Below are 18,659 nucleotides of genomic sequence, written 5' to 3'. Positions count from 1 at the left end.
ATTATTTATTCTATTCCCACTAATCTCATTAATACTTTCATTTCAAATTCTTACATTTGATCTATAAATTTAATTAACACTGAAAAATACAACCACATTAAATAATTATTATGAGATTATTTTTTATATTTTGTAAGAAATTATGGTGGAAATGACCTTTTCAACTAAATTAAAACGCTAGTAGGTGCCAGTAGTGAGCGTTTAATGAGTGAGTCATTGAGTCGTTCATTCAAACGATTCGTTCAGACGGCAGATTCATCAGATGTTTACGCATGGGCTAATGAAACTTTAACTCAACCGATTCCTTCAAAACACGGAATCAATCAACAATGAATCGTCTGGTTGCTGTGAGATGCGTTGTGTATCCGCCTAAAATGCAAGTGACCTAATATTATTGTATTTGCTTATTGAACTGTTTATATAACTATTAAACAGTCGTAATGGTGAAAACGTTGTGTGATGTTGCCTAACTAACTGAATTTTAAATATAAAAACTTTCCATTTTAAATGTTTACCTCAGGATGCTGAGTTTCTTAGTGTTGCGCGTTTTGTTTTCTCCTGGAGAGACTGCGGGAGCCTCGCCTCAGAAGCGCAACATTATTCTGCATTATATACAGTAGCTATATCCACTATTCGCCGAACATCTTCATATGATTGGAACTCTACACAGCTCCCGCGCTACTCTCCATTGGAAATTAATGACTTTCGGTCAGTCATTTGTCGGAGATAGTGGAAAGCCGGCTTGAAACGCCAGAAAGACGAATTTTTATTTGTGCTGTCATTAGTAATTTCTTTATTTGTTCTTATTTTATTATTAACCGCTTAGCCTCCTTGTCATTTTTTTATTCAATTCAGAGTTTGAAGTCAAGTTATCTCGTGCTACCGTGACTGGAGTAATGATGCTAAAGCTCTGCTTTGAAATCAAAGGAATAAATTATATTTTCAAATAGAAAGCAGTTATTTTAAATAGTAAAAATATTTCAGTATGTTACCATTTTTGCTGTATTTTGGATCAAATAAATGCAGGCTTGGTGAGCAGAAGAGAATTCTTTAAAAAACATTAAAAATCTTACTGTTCACTTACTTAAACTTTTGACTGGTATGTTAGCCTATAGTTTGAAGTAAAAAATATTAACATTAATAAGGAGAGTCTGAGATTTATTTGACAGTGATTTCACATTTCTTGTTTGTATGAAGGCTAAATACCAATAAAAGGTGAACATTTATTTATTTGCGCCATTTTCTTCCAAAAATATTATATAGTTTTATAGGAGTAGGTTTCATAGAGTTGGCAAATTAATTTTTCATAAGTTTGTAGGTACAGACATCTGTTGTGGCCGTTCTTGGCCGTTTTTATGAGGCTTTTTTTATAGTGTTCATATCGATATCGGAATTATATCATATCGACCGAAATTAAGAAATATATCGTGATATAAATTTTGCCATATCGTCCAGCCCTATATGACAGTATATTCTGCAGTTCTTCCCTGCTGTACGAATATCTATACTTTTCAAAGTGTCATATCGAAGTTAGAAATTCAAATATTGTGACAAAACTAATTTTTTAGGGTGCCACAAATTTGTTAAAATTTCCAAAGGGTGCCGTGACTAAAGAAAGGTTGGGAAACACTGCTCTAGACCAATTAGCCATTTACAATTACTTTGACCTTGATTTATTGATTTTAAACATGTTTTGTATGTACATGTACAAAATATGTACATTGCCGTTCAAAAGTTAGTGGTAGTAGTAATTTTTTTTTGTTTTATACTCACCAAGTCTGCATTTATTTGATCAAAATACAGTAAAAGATTAATATTCTGAAATATATTACAATTTAAAGTTAACTTTTTTATACATTTTAAAACATATTCCTGTGATAGCAAAACCATTACTCCAGTTTTCATTATCAGTGTTAAAAACAGTTTGGCTTTTTAATAGTTTTGTGAAAACTGTGATATTTTCAGTATTCTTTAATGAATAAAAAGTTCAAAAGAACATAATTATTTGAAATAAAAATGTTTTGTAACAGAAATACATTTGCTGTCTTTGCTGTCACTTTTGATCAATTTAATGAATCCCTTCTGCATAAAAATTTGAATTTTTCTCAGGAAAAATCTTACTGACCCCAAACTTTTGAACTGTATTTTGAAAATGTTATCATGCTTAAATCCATTCGGCAGAATTCTGCTGATTATTCTCACTAAAATCAGTGCAGAATTCTGCTGAATGAATTTAAGCATGATAACATTTTAAAACAATACATTTCAAAACTCAATTAAAAATCAGTTTTAAAAAATTGCTGCTTCTGTCTGCACCTACCTATCAGCAATGATTAGAAACCTAATTCATAAACATACAGGGAAAGATTAAGCCCACTAATCCTCAAGGTGAAGAAATATTGACTCTGTCCAGTTCCTTTATAACAGTTCCTATATTAAATATTCCAGGCATAGCAGTTCAGATATAATGTACATTTAAACACTTCACAAGCTTTTCTTGTTTTATGCATGCAGTATTTCAGTACTCAGACAATACTGCTATCACCCACAAAATGAAGCAGGGACTCTCTGCTTGACACCAGCTATGTTACACATGAGTTGTGTGTCATTCCCATGAATGGAGGGGAAAGTGGGACACTTAAAATGCTCATACCATCCTCAAGATCAGTTTCACCACTAGAGCTGGCTGCAGGCAAGCATAGCCCTTTGTGTGAAAGCTGCAATTAAAGAGATCCAATCAGAGGAGCCAGTAGCATTTACAATGGCCCGGTCTAAAATTACAGTCTTGCTTGGGGTCATTCTGTCTTGACATGTAGCATTTGCCTGTTATGTGAATGATTATCTATATGATCGCTAATACAAAAGCCTTTTCATGATCTGGACAAACAAGGTCTGGAGCATTGCTTCAAGTAGGTTGTTTTGTAATGTTTATGCTTGACTTGTTTTTCTCTTTTTGTATTCCACAGTCTCGTACAATGGCCCGGTCTAAAATTACAGTCTTGCTTGGGGTCATTCTGTCTTGACATGTAGCATTTGCCTGTTATGTGAATGATTATCTATATGATCGCTAATACAAAAGCCTTTTCATGATCTGGACAAACAAGGTCTGGAGCATCAAGTAGGTTGTTTCTCTTTGTAATGTTTATGCTTGACTTGTTTTTCTCTTTTTGTATTCCACAGTCTCACGTGTCTTGTTCACTCTGTCCTTGCGCCAACCTCAAAGCAGGACAGAAAACGGTTGAAAAGTCCAAGGACAGTGATAAAGACAAAGAGGGAAGCGGAAGGAAAAAGATCCCAAAGATCTTCTTTGGCACTCGTACTCATAAGCAGATCACACAGATCGCACGGGAGCTCAAACGGACACTTTACTCCACCGTGCCCATGACGATACTGTCCAGCCGAGGACATACCTGTGTTCATCCTGAAGTGGTGCCTCATGCCAACCGCAGCGAGCGCTGCAAAGAGCTGCTGGAGGCCAAGAACGTGAGTCGGCCCCTTCCCATGTTACTTCATGTGACATTGCAACCACCTTTGAGCACAGGTTCTTCATTCAGCTGTCATCATTAGAGCCTCTCAGAGGGATAAAAGAGAGTAGACTTAGATATCTCCTGGTTCAATGAGTTCAAAGCCTGAACCCTGAACTCTGCCAATATTAGTGTTTTGAGAGAAACCTGAAGATCATCAATGAATCTCTTTCTCTTGGTTGTCCTAAAATCTCCACTTATATTTTGAAGACGTAAAAAAAAAAAAAAAAAAAAGGTAATTCTCAGAAACAAAGATTCTGGAAACATTAGGCCAAAAAAGCTTAATGTAGTACTAAAAGTACTTATTTTAAATTTAGCATTGTTGCCTTGTGGAGAGCTCTCCAACATACAGCGCTGTTGCGCTACAGGCGTCCCGAGTTCGAATCCCGTCTTGAGGACCTTTCCCGATCCCGCCCCCTGTCTCTCTCCCACTTCGCTTCCTGTCAGTTCTGATCTGTCCTATCATAATAAAGGTGAAAATGCCAAAAATAAATCTTAAATCCTAAATTAACCTTTGTTTGGAATAACTTAAATTTGATATAATATTTTTCATATTCTATGAATATTAGAATATTTTGTCATAGAAATAAATATTTAACACTTTTTTTTCTTGTTACTGTTTGTATAGCTGTATAGAGGTCAACACATTGCAGTTGTGCTTATGTTGTTCAGTGCAATGATGACATTAACCAAACAAAGAGTTAAGAAGTGTTAAATAGTTATTGTGCAATTGATTACATTAACATAATTTCAGCAATTGTCAGCAATGTATGAAGCACAGTTCATACAGAAGTCACTTTCAAACCAAAGATCTTGGACAATGCGGTGAATCCATGTGACTAACTTGAAACTGCTGCGAAATCTGCGTGGGGAAATCTTTTACGTGGATTTCCTGATGCCTATTGGAAATGACTGAACAGCAGTAAATGTTGAACCCTAACAGTTTCTGTCTGTGATGTTGGCCTGTTTTCTTTGGCTGCAAACCAGCGTTTGACTGAATATTAGCATTTTTGGTGGTCCAAATTGGTGGTGCATTATTAGAATGGTCTCATTTTAGATTTTTTTTATTTTTTATAATGGTGTTTTGTGTGTGTATAGCAAAAGATAACCCCTTCATCCACTATTTCCTCTGCCGTCCTACGTGTACAGGTCATGGCCTGTGCCCTATTCATCCTTAAGTGTTGGGCCTAAGTAGTGATCAACTCATCATGAATTTGTTAGCCATTGAATGTCTTGAATTGGATCTTGTGAACGGAGATTGACCCACTCTTTTCTGTGGAACCAAACACCTCGTTTCCTGATCTTCACAGGAGCCTGCAGGCCAAACAGCAAGTGTGGCCACTTATTCTGTGAACCCTCTTCTCCTTTCAGTATAACACTGTCGTAAGAAAAGAAGGCGAGCTGGCGACCCTGAAATGCAAACCCTCGCTTTAAGGTTTCACAAACTTAATCTCCATCACCAAAGCTGTGGAGAACAGTTACAGGCGATAATACCCCCAATCAGTCATACAGACCTTTTTTGTTGTGCAGCCTTGTCAAAGGCTTCAAACGCACTTTGTTCCAGTGGTAGCTTCGTTATTGTCCAGGTTGCTTAGTCTCTGACCATCGGGCAGCCCCCGTAATGATACCTATTATGCTGTCACCACAGGTGTCCACTCACCTCTGGACTGTGTCGCGCCCCTGCACATGAAAGCGGGGAAGACCGTGCCGACAACCCCGCTCGGAGAGAGGAGAGAATGAACTGTCGTTTTCCTCATCCTCCCTGGGGCCCCATCTCTTGTGTCTTTATATTAGCCCCACTCCGAGTCTTTATTCCGCTCTCCTGGTCTTACTGAATGGCTGAAGAGCATAGGCCTTTCAGACACTTGTCGTTAGGTCGCACACCCCTCAGCAGTGCCATCATCACTTTCATAAGAGTTTGAGGACAGGGGATCAAAACGGCACGATCAGGTTGACATTTATCCTGTGCTCTCATTGATGGCTAATCCCTCTTTGAGTATGTATACTGGAAGCTGCCATCAGCCTTTCAGCAACATGTTACAGGTTCCAGTGAATCACGAAACAATGCACAGATGCTTCCCTTTTCTGCAGGGAGACACACCTGCCTAAATAATTGTATAAAAAAACACATTTATTATAAACAAGTGTTAGGAATATTAATCTGTGTCCAATTAAGTGGTTTAATTGCAACAAAACATGTAAATGTTTTAATAAATGAATAGTTTATTGTATCAGTTCATGCATTCCCTGGGATTCAAACCCAAAACCTTGGTCTTGCTGGTGCTTGCTATGCATCTCAAACATGACCTATTTTCATAAAATAAAATGATAAATACATTTGGGTGTGTTTATTATAATTTCATGTCTTTCAGGGTCTGTCATGTCGGTACTACCACAATGTGCATAAAATGCGTGATCAGAGCACTTTACAGTGGGTTCATGGGCTACATCAGGCCTGGGACATTGAGGATCTGGTCCGTCTTGGCGGTAAGCTGCGGTCCTGTGCTTACTACGCAGCTCGGGAGCTCATGCAAGATGCTTGCATCGTGTTCTGTCCTTACAACTACCTGCTGGACCCCCTCATTCGTGAAAGTGTGAGCATCAATGCATAAACTACTATATAATCTATATAACATATGCATAAGCTGCTACATAATATAATGTAAAATGTAGGGCGTTTTTGCTTTATATAGATTTAAGACTGTTTTTGGTGTGTTGGTGTAATATATACACTAATAAATTAATAGTTTAAATTAAGTTACAGTTAAGAATTTTTTAATGTTACAAAAGTTTTCTGTTTTAAAAAAATGTTGTTCTTTTGAACTTTCTAATTCTATTCTCCAAATAAATAGAAAATCCATAAAAAAATCACAAGTTTCCGCAAAAATACTAAGCAGCAAAAACGGTTTTCAACATTGATAATTATAAGAATTGTTTCTGGACCACCAAATCATAGATTAAAAACAGATATTTTTAATTAATAATTATTTTAAGTAGTGTATATTTCACAATATATTGTTTTCTATATATTTGATGAAGCAAATGCATACTTAAGAAACTAAAAACATTAACGCAGCCTGTTCACTCATATTTTAAAGTAGTCAGTTGAAGTTTTCGAATAAGGTTGATGACACATTTGTTAGGATACTGTATTTGAAGGATTTTTGTATTTTTCCATATGGTGATAACTGTCATGTTGTTCCTCTGCCAGATGGAAATCAATCTGAAGGAGCAGATTGTGGTGCTGGATGAGGCTCATAACATTGAGGACTGTGCCCGTGAGAGTGCCAGTTACACACTGAACCAAGCTCAGCTGTTGCTGGCGCGGGATGAGATGGATGGAATGGTGACACACAACATTCGGCGCGATCAACACAGGCCTCTGCTAGCCTTCTGCTGCAGCCTTGCCAAGTATGGCCCATCTTTTCTCCAACAGTTTCTCATCTTAGGCAGTAGGATATCCATATTCTGCTTCATCATATGATGTAATATGTCGGAGATCTGTTTTCTGAAGATTCTTGATATTTCTTAATTTGGACAAATCTGTCATTTGTGTTAACTTGTGAGCTTAATATTGCTCTTTAAAAAAGAAAGGAAGTTAAATTCATTATGTTTGTTTCCTTACAATTATATAGTTGGGTGCAGGAAAGCTGCAATAGCTTAGAGGAGCGTGAATATGAGTCTTCCTGTAAGGTCTGGACAGGAGCCGAGATTCTTGGCATCTTTCATGGCCTTGGCATCACAGCAGACACCTTCTCTTTGCTACAGGTATCCTTCCTCCATGTATCTTCCTCCCCTTTGACCAGAAGGAGTATACTAACAGTCTATCCCCTTTTTTTATCTGATTTGTCTCTGCTTTGTGTAGAAAAACCTGGCAGCAGTGCTGGAGAAGGAGGAGCGGATTGGGCTAGTGAACGGGAGAGAAGACGTGGTGCAGGTTCCCACCATCAGCTCCAACACTCAGTCAATGCTCAAAAGCCTCTTTATGGTGCTGGAATTTCTTTTCAGACAAAATTGCAGGTCATTATCACAAACTACCCATCATTCTTCTTACCTTGCTATCTCTAAAAAGGTTTTTGGCAGTGATTTTTAAAGACCCCTTGAAATCACAATTGGAGTTTTATGGCTTCTAGTCCATGTCTTTTAGCTTTAAGGCTATCTTTATGCTGGTGTACTCCTAAAAGCTGACCAGATTTAAGTGTAAAATTTACAGAGGAACCATAAATTCAAAATAAACTACAAAAAGTAAAACAATTAATTTTTAAAATCAGATACGCTATTAAAACATTGCTGTCCAAATTCTATCATACTTGCAAGTCGCAGGATAGTGAGGTTTGGTGAAATTATTTTAATGACAGAGTCTTCAGGAAACTTCATGGCCAAATAAATTTAGCCTAATTTAATAATGGCAGCAAAATCGTCACAAATGTATGTTAAATAATCGACATGTGATCCAGCCCTAGTTTAATGAATGAAGATAACTTCCAATGTATTTTAGTGTACTTGATAATCCTTGTCTAATGTTCTACTTCATGCTCTAGTAAACCACTTTATTTATTCTATTTTCATCTGTTAGTTTTACTTGATTTTTCTTTTTGTGAATATGTACAGGTTTGCAGATGATTACCGTGTGGCCCTCCAGCAGAGCTACATGTGGACCACCCAGCAGGACCTGCCTGACGCTCAGGGCTTTTTCGCACGACCCCAGCGTCGCCGACAGAGCACCCGCACCAAAACTCTGGTGCACACCCTGAGCTTTTGGTGCCTCAACCCTGCTGTGGTGAGAGCAACTGTTTTTTTTTCTGCAGTACTTTTAAAATCTCATTGGGATGTTGTCAGTATGAGTATGAATCATAAGCTATTATGGCTGGTGGTGTGTGTCACGACAGGCATTTTCAGATCTGAGCGGCTCAGTACGGAGTGGTAACAGGTTAAATTACTGAAAGCCATTGAAAAATACTTTGTTCCTCATTGTTTGTTACGTTTAGCTCATGAATAATTCAGCCCTATTCAAGCTGCCTGTCATGATGTATCCTCAGAGGGGATGATTACCTTTCTTAAATATCTATCTCTGTGTGTGTGTGTGTGCGCGTGCATGTACGTCTTAATGTTAATGTACATTAATGTACAATTCCAATATATTTAATCTAATATATTTAGTCTACCAGGATCATAGTATGCTTCCCCAACTTTAACACAAGAACCAGTTTCTTTATACATTGACCACATAAATTCCCTATTGTATATCATGTCCATGTATGAATGTTCCATGTGGATTAATATTTAATCTGGAAACTGAGCAGTTTAGCGACTCATTGGAGACTGTAGAGGTTCTGGAGCCTGAGAGTCCCGTCTGAGGAGGAGCAGACCATCTGTAGTCTCCAGACACCTCTTAAAACTCCTTCTTGATCCCTATCTCTCCACTTCAAGGGACCATGTCGATGTGTGTCTGTTCTGGCTATTTGTCCACATGACACCAATTGTGCTATAACACCCTCAGGCCCCTCAACAATATCATTCAGAAATCACACAAATAGACAACCAAGCGCTTTACGGTTCTCAAGGTGTGGTTTTGCAACTTCCAACCCGTCTCAGTTGGACCCTGTTAATCACATTGCCCCATGTTGTCTGGCATGACCTCATGACAAGAAGGGCTAAACAGCTAAGAGGGCCTGCTTATTAAATGTGGGCTAGGAAAGGTGAAAAGATCTTGTGGAAACGCAGGATGCTTTTAAAGCAGATTAAGATAAGGGCCATTAGAACTGACGTCGCCAAGCTGTCTGTGTAAAGATGCATCTAAACTGGCGCCTGGCGCTTGAGGTGGGGTGAAAAGGAGGGGTTGGTGGATGTATCTGTGCATCTTGCATCCTCTCAAAGTCAAAGTGCTCTACAGGGGGTCTGAGCAGGCTATGAGCCCCCAAGGCCTCTCAGCATATTGTCTGCAGTCTCAGCAGTATCAGTAAAGGCACATGTGATTCATGGGATTTCTATTACAGAGATACTGTATTTATTTATATAACATTCTTATGTTTTTTTTTATGATTGTAAATTGTGTGTGTATTTACACACACAATTTATGTATTTATGTATATGTGTGTGTGTATTTACACACACACACACACACACACATATATATATATATATATATATATATACCGGTATACGCCTTTTTCCTTATGAGTCTACTGCGTTTTAAATTATAGAAGGCATTTCTGGTTTGGGTTCCACTCAGAAAGACTGCAACAACAAATCATTTCGGATCATAAGATTGCACTACCAAAAATCTTTATTCGTCATTTTCACTGAGTGGGCTGTAAATTTTCATTCATTTTCTATTTTCAGAAGTCAGGAGAATAATGTTACGTTAGATATATTAATGTGACGTGATATAACAACTTCTATAGAAATTCTTTTACAATTTTAATTTTCCTTTTAATGATCGATGGTTAAAGGGTGAATAAAATGTCACCTCATTGTACCCTGTTTTTGAAAATGCTTATTATTGCGTTCATAGATCGAACCTGTTGCTGATTGTTTACCGTGTAAACGGAAGTTACTCCCATAATTTGTGTAGGAGAAAGGTGGATATAATTAAAAATTTTCGAATTTTTATATAAATGGACCATATAATAGCAGCAGTGCTATATCCCACCACTAACTTCTCTTTTCTCAAACAATTCACATTCATTTACTTATTAGCTGGAGGAAGTGAGATTGTTCTGCTCAAACTCCGTCCATTTCAGATGTGTATCAAAGTAAATGTTTATGTACTATGCTGTCATGCCACTGTAAAGTGTGTAAGTCTCCATTAGTGAGGCATGCCCTTATTCCAGCTATAGCTCTTTACTAGATAACAACAGATCCATACTTCAGCAGATCTTGTTCTTTATCTGTGGAGTTCAGTTCTCACTGTTGGCCTCACACTAATGGCCTGCTCCACGTCAGCGCTGAAGAGTGTGGGTGCTTGCAGGCAGGTGGCAGGGGCGCCACTCTGCTCTGTCCTCGGCGTGATCGTCACTGTGATATTTGACAGCTGAATTATTTACAGCAGCTACACGTCTTCTCCTGCTGCCACCAGGGCCCTATGTTTCATTTATGCCACCCTACAACCTAGTTTGTCCATTATTTAGAGGCCTTTTGCAAAGAAAAAAACAGTAATGTGTTGCCACATGACAGAATGGCATCAAGGTTGGAGGAAAATAGATAACGAGCAGTGTAGGTGGCAGAGGAAATGAGAGCGAGAGAGAGAGAATGCACAGAGTTGTGCCTCACGGTGCCACCTCACCACAATGTCCCCTCGGAGAACTGCATCCGGTCGACTTAATCTAGCATGGTGACACAAGCTGAGTGATGCATATATTTAGTTGACTAACCACAATGAATTATTCACCTTTTGTTGTGCCTGTGGATGTTCGCTAGATAGTCTTCACTCCACTTTGTTTTATCAACAGCTTCTCTAAATGTTAGCCCATTCTTGTGTAGACATCTCTGAGATGTGACCCTTGTCTCTTTACTGTCAAGGGCATAAACATTCACATGTACACAAACAGTTTGATTATTCCCAATAGTCAGAGTAAGGCTTTACTAAGATTAAGATGGTTACGCCATCAGACCCACTGACACTCCACTTGCCCTAATGTTGTTTATTTTCTAAGAATTATGGCTGTTTAACCACCATTTTGTTACTTAGAAATTTTAATAGTGAATCAAGACATGTTCTGCTAAAATAGATTTTCAAAATATTTCTGATTCAGCTAGATATTGTTAGATTGTGTAATTATATCTTTATATTTTTGGAGTCATTTGTACAGTTTTGAATAAAATAGTTTTAATCTAAGCATTCCATTTAACGTGAGAAGTTTATACATCCTAGGATTTTATTTGTTTGTTTGTTCATTATCTTTTTTGTGTGTGCTTTTAATCACCAATGTCAAGACTCTCGTTTAATAAAAATGGCAAAAAATAAGTGTAGACACAGACAAAACTTATATTGGGTGAATACAAGGGGAGATTGAACCATTAAAACAAACTACATAATTTACTACAATGTTTTGTTATTTACTATTGTAACAGGCTACAGGTTTTACCCAGCTTTTAGAGAAGTGGATTGACTTAAGGTACATGACATTTGATTCACTTCTGTCTCCTTTTTATGTACATGATCAGCTGAGAGTCACCTCTTAGTAAATATAATTGACTTTGTGATCAATGTGTCTGTTGTTGATCTGTTGCAGATAATGCTAGTTTGCCACAGAGTTCTGAAGATGTGAGATTCTGGTCTGCTGTAACGGGGCCTTGAATAAGACATGAGAGTGGGTCACTGATGTTGTGTGCTCCCAGTCCTCGGGAGAAGTGTGAGAGACGAGGTGTCAGAAATGGGGCTGCATACACCTTATACACTCATACTGATGGTTAAATGTAGCCTAGTACTTTGTTGTTAAGCACTCTCACACGTCACTGTAATATTATCATTGGAAATCATTATATTAGCACTTTAAACCTTTTTTAATTTGAGATTAAGCAGTCATTCTCCAGATGTACACAATGAAATGACTACATGAGGTTAAATGCCTCCTATCATTTGTCGGAGCTTGTTTGGTATTAGTGTGTTCATGTCGTTTTTGAGCACGCCATCTGTTTGATGGCACTGTCACTGACCTCAGAGAGGGATGGTATAGGGTCACTTCTGCCATGTTTGTGCACCTGAGCCTCAGCCAAGTGTGCAGATTGACATTTTCATTCTGCTGTGTCCTGGTCTAGGCCCTGTGGAAACAGCGCTGCTCTTGTCAGATAATGCCTATGAATTAGACATGAAGGCCATGTGCTCATCCCATCACCACCACCCCCACAAACTCCCATTCCTTGTCCTAACATCTTAAAACACAAGTGCACACTTGCAGTGACTAATTTCATTTGGCAACATTGGATGCTGTCCATTTATTCTGTCATTGTTTTTGTTTAATAGATCAAATGTGAGGTGTTACGGGTATACTGGTGATAAGATGGATGGATGTATAGTTAACTGTATATAGGATAGACACTGGTGATACAAGTGATACGATAGATAGATAGATAGATACGACAGAGAAGATACACTATATATAGAAATATAATTTTTTTTATTTAGTTTACATTTATATTCATCTTCCTGTGGCCAATTCAATTCAAATTCCATCTCACAAATTAAAAAGGAGCTAATTTTTCATTTCCAAACTTGAAAAATATGAAGTCTGTAAAGAGTCTATAGAATTGAACAGCTGGTGATAATCTTGAGTTTCTAGCTCACTGCTGGCTGGCTTGTCTTTTGGTTTTTCAAACTACGGCTCTAGTTTGTCAAGATGAGGGATGTGGAAAATATGCCTGTAATGAAATGACTGCATAGAAGCAGACATAGAATGATGTTTACTCACAGTGTCTGTGAGATAAAAGCATTAGGACCATTACCCTTTGAGCCAAGGGACTCCTGGAGTGGCACTGTATTGTATTTCGTCCGCTTTTATAAGGCCTTACAAATTACAGCTCTGGGAATATAAACAACAAGCTTATACAAGGAGTCTTTGTGCTTGCATGTGTCCCTGTCTTTTAAGGGCCAGCATTTTATTATCAGGTTACGCTCCGGTCATTATCGTGTTACACTTCAGACCAAGCACAAATTAATAACGCTGACCCTTAAGGTAAATTCAAGATGCCGAATACACCTTCCAAACCCATCAGTTGTATCCATCGAAACAAGACCATCCATGTATCAATTTTTCCTCCTCCACCTCTTATGAACTCTTCCTCAGAAATCTGAATTTCCACCAAGTACAGGGTGTATAATGTGCTGTTTTATTCTTTGGGCATTCTACTGAGAGAGAGCATTAATAATTCACCTTTCAGGGCTGTACATTAACTTTTTTTGCACATAGCACTGGTGCTACAGAGGTGGAAAGTTTTGTAGCACAGGCCAAACAGTTGTAGCACAAGTATAAAACGTAGGTTATCATGTCTGAAAACGAACACAAGTAATGGAGTACATCATTTAAACAGGCATTGATGTTCCATACAGAGCACAAAAATACAAACCATCACAAAAATAGTTTTTAGACAAAGTTTTTTCTTAATTTAATAAAAATGGAAGAGTGCAGAAACATAACACCTCAACAAAATATAAAATAAAAAATTGGCAGACATTTAGGCCAAAGTGCATGGGCAAAGATAAAAATCCTTGTCATTATTTTATCTTTGAGTTTTTTTTAAGAATGTGGGTAAGCAAGCAATTGGTCCCCAGTTATTTCCAGTGTGGACGTGCTTAGGTTTTGTGTCTTCTAAACAACAAAAGTGCAGTGATCCTAATACTGAGCCCTGAGTCACTCCTCCAGTCCTTATGTTATTGTTTATCTGAATGAAGCCACAAATTCTTGTAGTCATGTGAAGTTTTTTGCTGATCACAAGCAGAACTTTTGTTTGACCCTTCTAACACATTTCCAAGCCAGTGAAGATTCGCTTGGATTGTAAAGGCATGCCTATTCAAGAGGAAAATGCGTACAGCAGAGAGAAGAGTTGCTCCCTGTTTGGAAGAGCTTTTAGATCAGTGTTCCCCCTTTGGGAGTCACTGACTTATTTGCACTAACAATAGCACTGTAACAGTGATTTTTATTATGAACTGAGTTTAAACTTGCAGTTTATCTGCTCTCAGTAATGGGAACTAGAGAGAAGACAGAAGAGAAAACATCCCGTGTCTTGCTGTGATGTTTCGTTCTCAGGCTTTTAGAGTGCAATGTAATCTGCCTGAGCAACGTATTCCATTATACATTAAAATACCCCCCAAAAAAGTTCCAAACCAGCAAATTGTTTACAGTGCAAACAGGAGGTCTGTATTTATTAAACTATGAATTACTGGGCAACCCAGGGTTCAGACATTCCTCTTCAACTGAGTCCTGTTTTTTTATTTTAATGGGTGCCACATGAATGCTGCAGTTTTGAATCAGACATTTGCGTTCCAGAATTTGGTTTTCATTATGTTTGTTATTAAAAGCATCCCTGTTTACCCTTCAAGCTCACTGCTATTATTACTCTACACTAATTACTAATGTGTTGTGTCAGAACAGGAATAAAAATTATGGTGACCCATTGAACTTGCATATTATTATAGTCCTAATAATAACTACTAAATGTATAGTACATACTAAAAATATCAGATTGTCTTGGGGGTCCGTTGCAAATAAATTATTTATGATAAATTTTTGTTTATAAGATGTTAGATAAACTGAGGGACCGCTGGATGAACACAGGTCTGTGGGACAAGTTTGAGGAGCGGAAGACTGTAATTACTGAGCCACGTGGTGGTGGCAAGGGTGATTTTGATGAGTTGCTGCAGACATACTACGAGGCCATCAGAGGAACAGCAGCCAATGGTGAAAACAGAGGTTAGTGTTGATTCATTCCAAATGCCTTGTTTAAATGTGTTGGCTGTGTGTTGATTATGATTTATTTTCCCAGATGGAGCACTGCTGGTTGCGTTACTGAGCCACGTGGTGGTGGCAAGGGTGATTTTGATGAGTTGCTGCAGACATACTACGAGGCCATCAGAGGAACAGCAGCCAATGGTGAAAACAGAGGTTAGTGTTGATTCATTCCAAACGCCTTGTTTAAATGTGTTGGCTGTGTGTTGATTATGATTTATTTTCCCAGATGGAGCACTGCTGGTTGCGGTTTGCAGAGGGAAGGTTAGCGAGGGCTTAGACTTCACCGATGATAATGCCAGAGCAGTGGTCACTATTGGTATCCCATTCCCCAATATCAAAGACTTGCAGGTAACGGTCTGCAAAAATCATATGACAGTTATAATTGCATATACTGTATTTGGCATGTCTATGAAGTTTCTCAATTGTAATCGATCTCATGAGCCATGTTCAAATTTATCAAAAATAGTAGATTTAATTAATGGAATTCTGTAATAACATGGCATTATGTGCATTATTCCTAAAGTCACTATAATGTCTGACCTTGAAAAATCTATTGCTTTAGTAGTTGTTCTAGTCAACCGGAGGGGAAAATTTTGTTTTGGTTGGTTTTTTTCCCCCCCTCAAGATGGTTCAAAACCATCTAAGTGGCTTCATGAGCTGTGAACTCATGGTAGACATTCCTATTAGAGAGTAACTTTGCTAGGCTCGCCTAATCTTTTTATAAACTGACTGAAAACTTTTTCACATTTCTTCATCCTCATTTCAACCCTAAAGTATCATTTGTCCTCTCATATGTGTTCATGTTTAAAAAAAGTTACTTTGTAGGCAGAACATCAGTTCCCCCCTTGCTGTGATCCGTAAATTAATTCAATAGTGATTGTGCTGTATTCTGCCTGTCCTTAGCAGATAGACCTGACCTTTAAGCTTCCCCCTCTGTCTACCTTGCTGTCAGAGTCTGTTGAAGCTCTCCTAACTGGGTCTGTCACCGTGGGGATTTGTACAGATGATTGACACTTCCGAGCCCTTCACCTTAGCGGAAGCTGTTGGCATGGTTGTACCCTTACCTTTGGGGAAGGCCTTTGATTTTTTTTCACTTCTGCTCCAGTGGAGTCCGATTGAGTTTGCCATTTTGGATGAGTTTTGGAGGGTTCTGAGGTAGGTTTTAATCATGTGGCTTGTTGTGGACAAGCGATGAGTTGATGTGCCAGAGGGGGTGAGGAGCAAGGAGGCAGGGGTTTCTAGTGCACCTGGCCAACCATAATGCTTCTCCTTGTCTCAAATGCCACATGAAGTGGTTGACAGCACTCAAACGTGTTTGTTTGCTGCCCTCGATTTCCCCTCAATACATCCCCCATCGACACGGGTGATGCTTTGCCTCATTTGCCTAGTGCAGGTTAAAAGATGAAGGATGATGTTTCGACTCTTTCTTATCCTAAACAGAGAAGAGAGTTTGCTGGAACCTTTGCTACTTGTGAAATTAGAATTATTTTTGCAGTTAATAATAATAATAATAATAATTCATTACATTTATAAAGCGCTTTTCTAGGTACTCAAAGCACTTTACATTGTCAGGGGGTATCTCCTCATCCACCACCAGTGTGTAGCATCCACCTGGATGATGCGACGGCAGCCATAGTGCGCCAGAACGCCCACCACACACCAGCTTATTGGTGGAGAGGAGACAGAGTGATGAAGCCAATCAGTAGATATGGGGATTGTTAGGAGGCCATGATGATCAGAGGCCAATGGGCAAATTTGGGAAAAATCCTGGGATTTTTAATGACCAAAGAGAGTCGGGGAATAAGTCTCTCTGCAAATCATCTTCAACGCATCTTTTTATCAGGATTCTCACAGTGATGATTGCCAGACCTAAGAAAGTCAAATGCCATTGAAATGTTAACATAAATATGAAAATGAAAATATGCTTAAGGCTGCATTTTTGTGTAAATATACAATAAAAACTCTAATATTGTAAAATATTATTAGAATTTAAAATAACTTTTTCTATTTTTCTATTACAGTGTAATTTATTCCTGTGATGACAGCTTAATGGTTAGCTAAAGGTTAACTTGATTTTCAGCAGCCATTACTCCAGTCTTCAGTGTCATTGCTGTTTTTGTAACAGTATAAATTTATTTACTGTCACTTTTGGTCAGTTAAATGCATCCTGAATAAAAGTAATTGAGCAAAAGTAATTGAATAAAAGTAGAGCCCGACCGATATGGGTTTTTTGGGGCTGATACCGATATTAGGGAGTAAAAAAAGGCCGATATCGATATATCGGCCGATATTCTTTGTGTATATTATAGTACAGTACCAGTCAAAAGTTTGGACACTTTCCCATTCGTGTGTCCAAACATTTGACTGGTACTAACTATATATATATGTATATATATATACTGTATATATATATATATAATACTGTGCCGAGAGCCGTGGGAACGGAGTGAGGCCGGTGGAGAAAATGCTCATGCACGACACCTGCGCCACTCACCGGTCTCGAGTCCCACAGAGGGGCTCCGGAAGGATAAAAGGAGGAGTGACGACAGTGTTGGATGAGAGAGGACCAGGCCTGGACTTTATTTTGTGTTTTGTGTGCGGCAGTCGTCCGCGAGGGGCTGCCGCTTTACTTTCGTTTTGTGTTTGTTTATTTTATTAAATTGTTTAAATGTCCGCCGGTTCCCGCCTCCTCCTTCCCGAACTACAAACTTTGTTACAAATACAGTATATACATAAACAGAACATATACATCAACACATTTTTTGCAATGATCACTCAAATGTGGTGATCAAACACTTATAATGACGTGACATTTAACAATTTAACAATAAACTTTATTATCCAAAATGAGTCTGACATCAGTGCACTGAACAGTAAAGTTGAAGTTTATTCAATTCCATTCAACTTTATTCCGTTGAAGTTTATTTCACTTTGGAATAGGCATGGGCCGATTACCGGTTTCAAGGTGTACCGCGATTTGAAAATTTCACGGTTTCAAAACCGCTAATATTTTCCGTTATACCGTTCCTGCGGTATGCGCTGTTTTTCCATGTGTGTAGGAATCCCTCCAGATGAGTGCAGTGTTAGAGCGTACCACGCCCCCTCCCCCTCCTGTTGATGCAAGCGAGCAGTCAGTCACGTGTGTGTATGACAGCCGAAGGAGCTTCCTCTGGAACTTACGCGATCGGCAACCGGCCGTTTATTGTTTTATTGCAGCCGATCTCTGTTCTGGACTTGCACAAACTGCGTTGCAATGCATATCATTTTCCAAATGTCATTTATGTGAAAATATGAAGTCAAAATATGAAGAAGTGTAAACGCCCGTTAACACAGGCCAGAGACGCTGAAGACGGACGCACAGAGAAAAATACTGTAGCAGGCAGATCACTCACTGTTCATGATGCACAATGATGCAAGTTCAACTATTAGTAGAAAATCCTAAATATTGATTTGGGGGTTTAAATGAGTGTTTCTGAGGGGAACTGACTGTCTTCAGAAACGTTTAGATGGTATTTTCTTTTCATCTCGTATAATTCACATTAAAGCAGTTTCAGCGCAGCTCTGCTTTGTTTACTGCGATAACCAAGGAAACGCTATATCAGCGCCTCCTGCTATCAGAGAGTGAATCTGCGTCCCATTCAGAGCTTCGCTTTTTGTTTCGTTCAGGCATGTAGTATAATTTCACAAA

The 18,659-nt window shown here is 38.5% G+C and overlaps 1 protein-coding gene across 1 annotated transcript in view; it reads left to right on the top strand.

Annotated features, from left to right (window-relative positions):
* Positions 1–18,659, top strand: part of LOC107548546 (Fanconi anemia group J protein-like) — a 43,553-nt gene that overhangs the window by 15,078 nt on the left and 9,816 nt on the right. Inside the window, exons 7-16 of the mRNA XM_016229264.1 lie at positions 3,181–3,483; positions 5,897–6,118; positions 6,736–6,935; positions 7,160–7,292; positions 7,390–7,544; positions 8,136–8,304; positions 8,414–8,447; positions 11,759–11,790; positions 14,761–14,932; positions 15,198–15,319. Of these exons, the coding sequence (XP_016084750.1) occupies positions 3,181–3,483; positions 5,897–6,118; positions 6,736–6,935; positions 7,160–7,292; positions 7,390–7,544; positions 8,136–8,304; positions 8,414–8,447; positions 11,759–11,790; positions 14,761–14,932; positions 15,198–15,319 (1,542 nt within the window). The remainder of the gene's footprint in view (positions 1–3,180; positions 3,484–5,896; positions 6,119–6,735; positions 6,936–7,159; positions 7,293–7,389; positions 7,545–8,135; positions 8,305–8,413; positions 8,448–11,758; positions 11,791–14,760; positions 14,933–15,197; positions 15,320–18,659) is intronic.

This window comes from Sinocyclocheilus grahami, unplaced genomic scaffold (assembly GCF_001515645.1).
Source record: "Sinocyclocheilus grahami isolate Dianchi unplaced genomic scaffold, SAMN03320097.WGS_v1.1 scaffold350.1, whole genome shotgun sequence".
Taxonomy (NCBI): domain Eukaryota; kingdom Metazoa; phylum Chordata; class Actinopteri; order Cypriniformes; family Cyprinidae; genus Sinocyclocheilus; species Sinocyclocheilus grahami.
The sequence above is the reverse complement of the archived record's forward strand: the minus strand, read 5'-3'. Positions and strand labels throughout refer to the sequence as shown.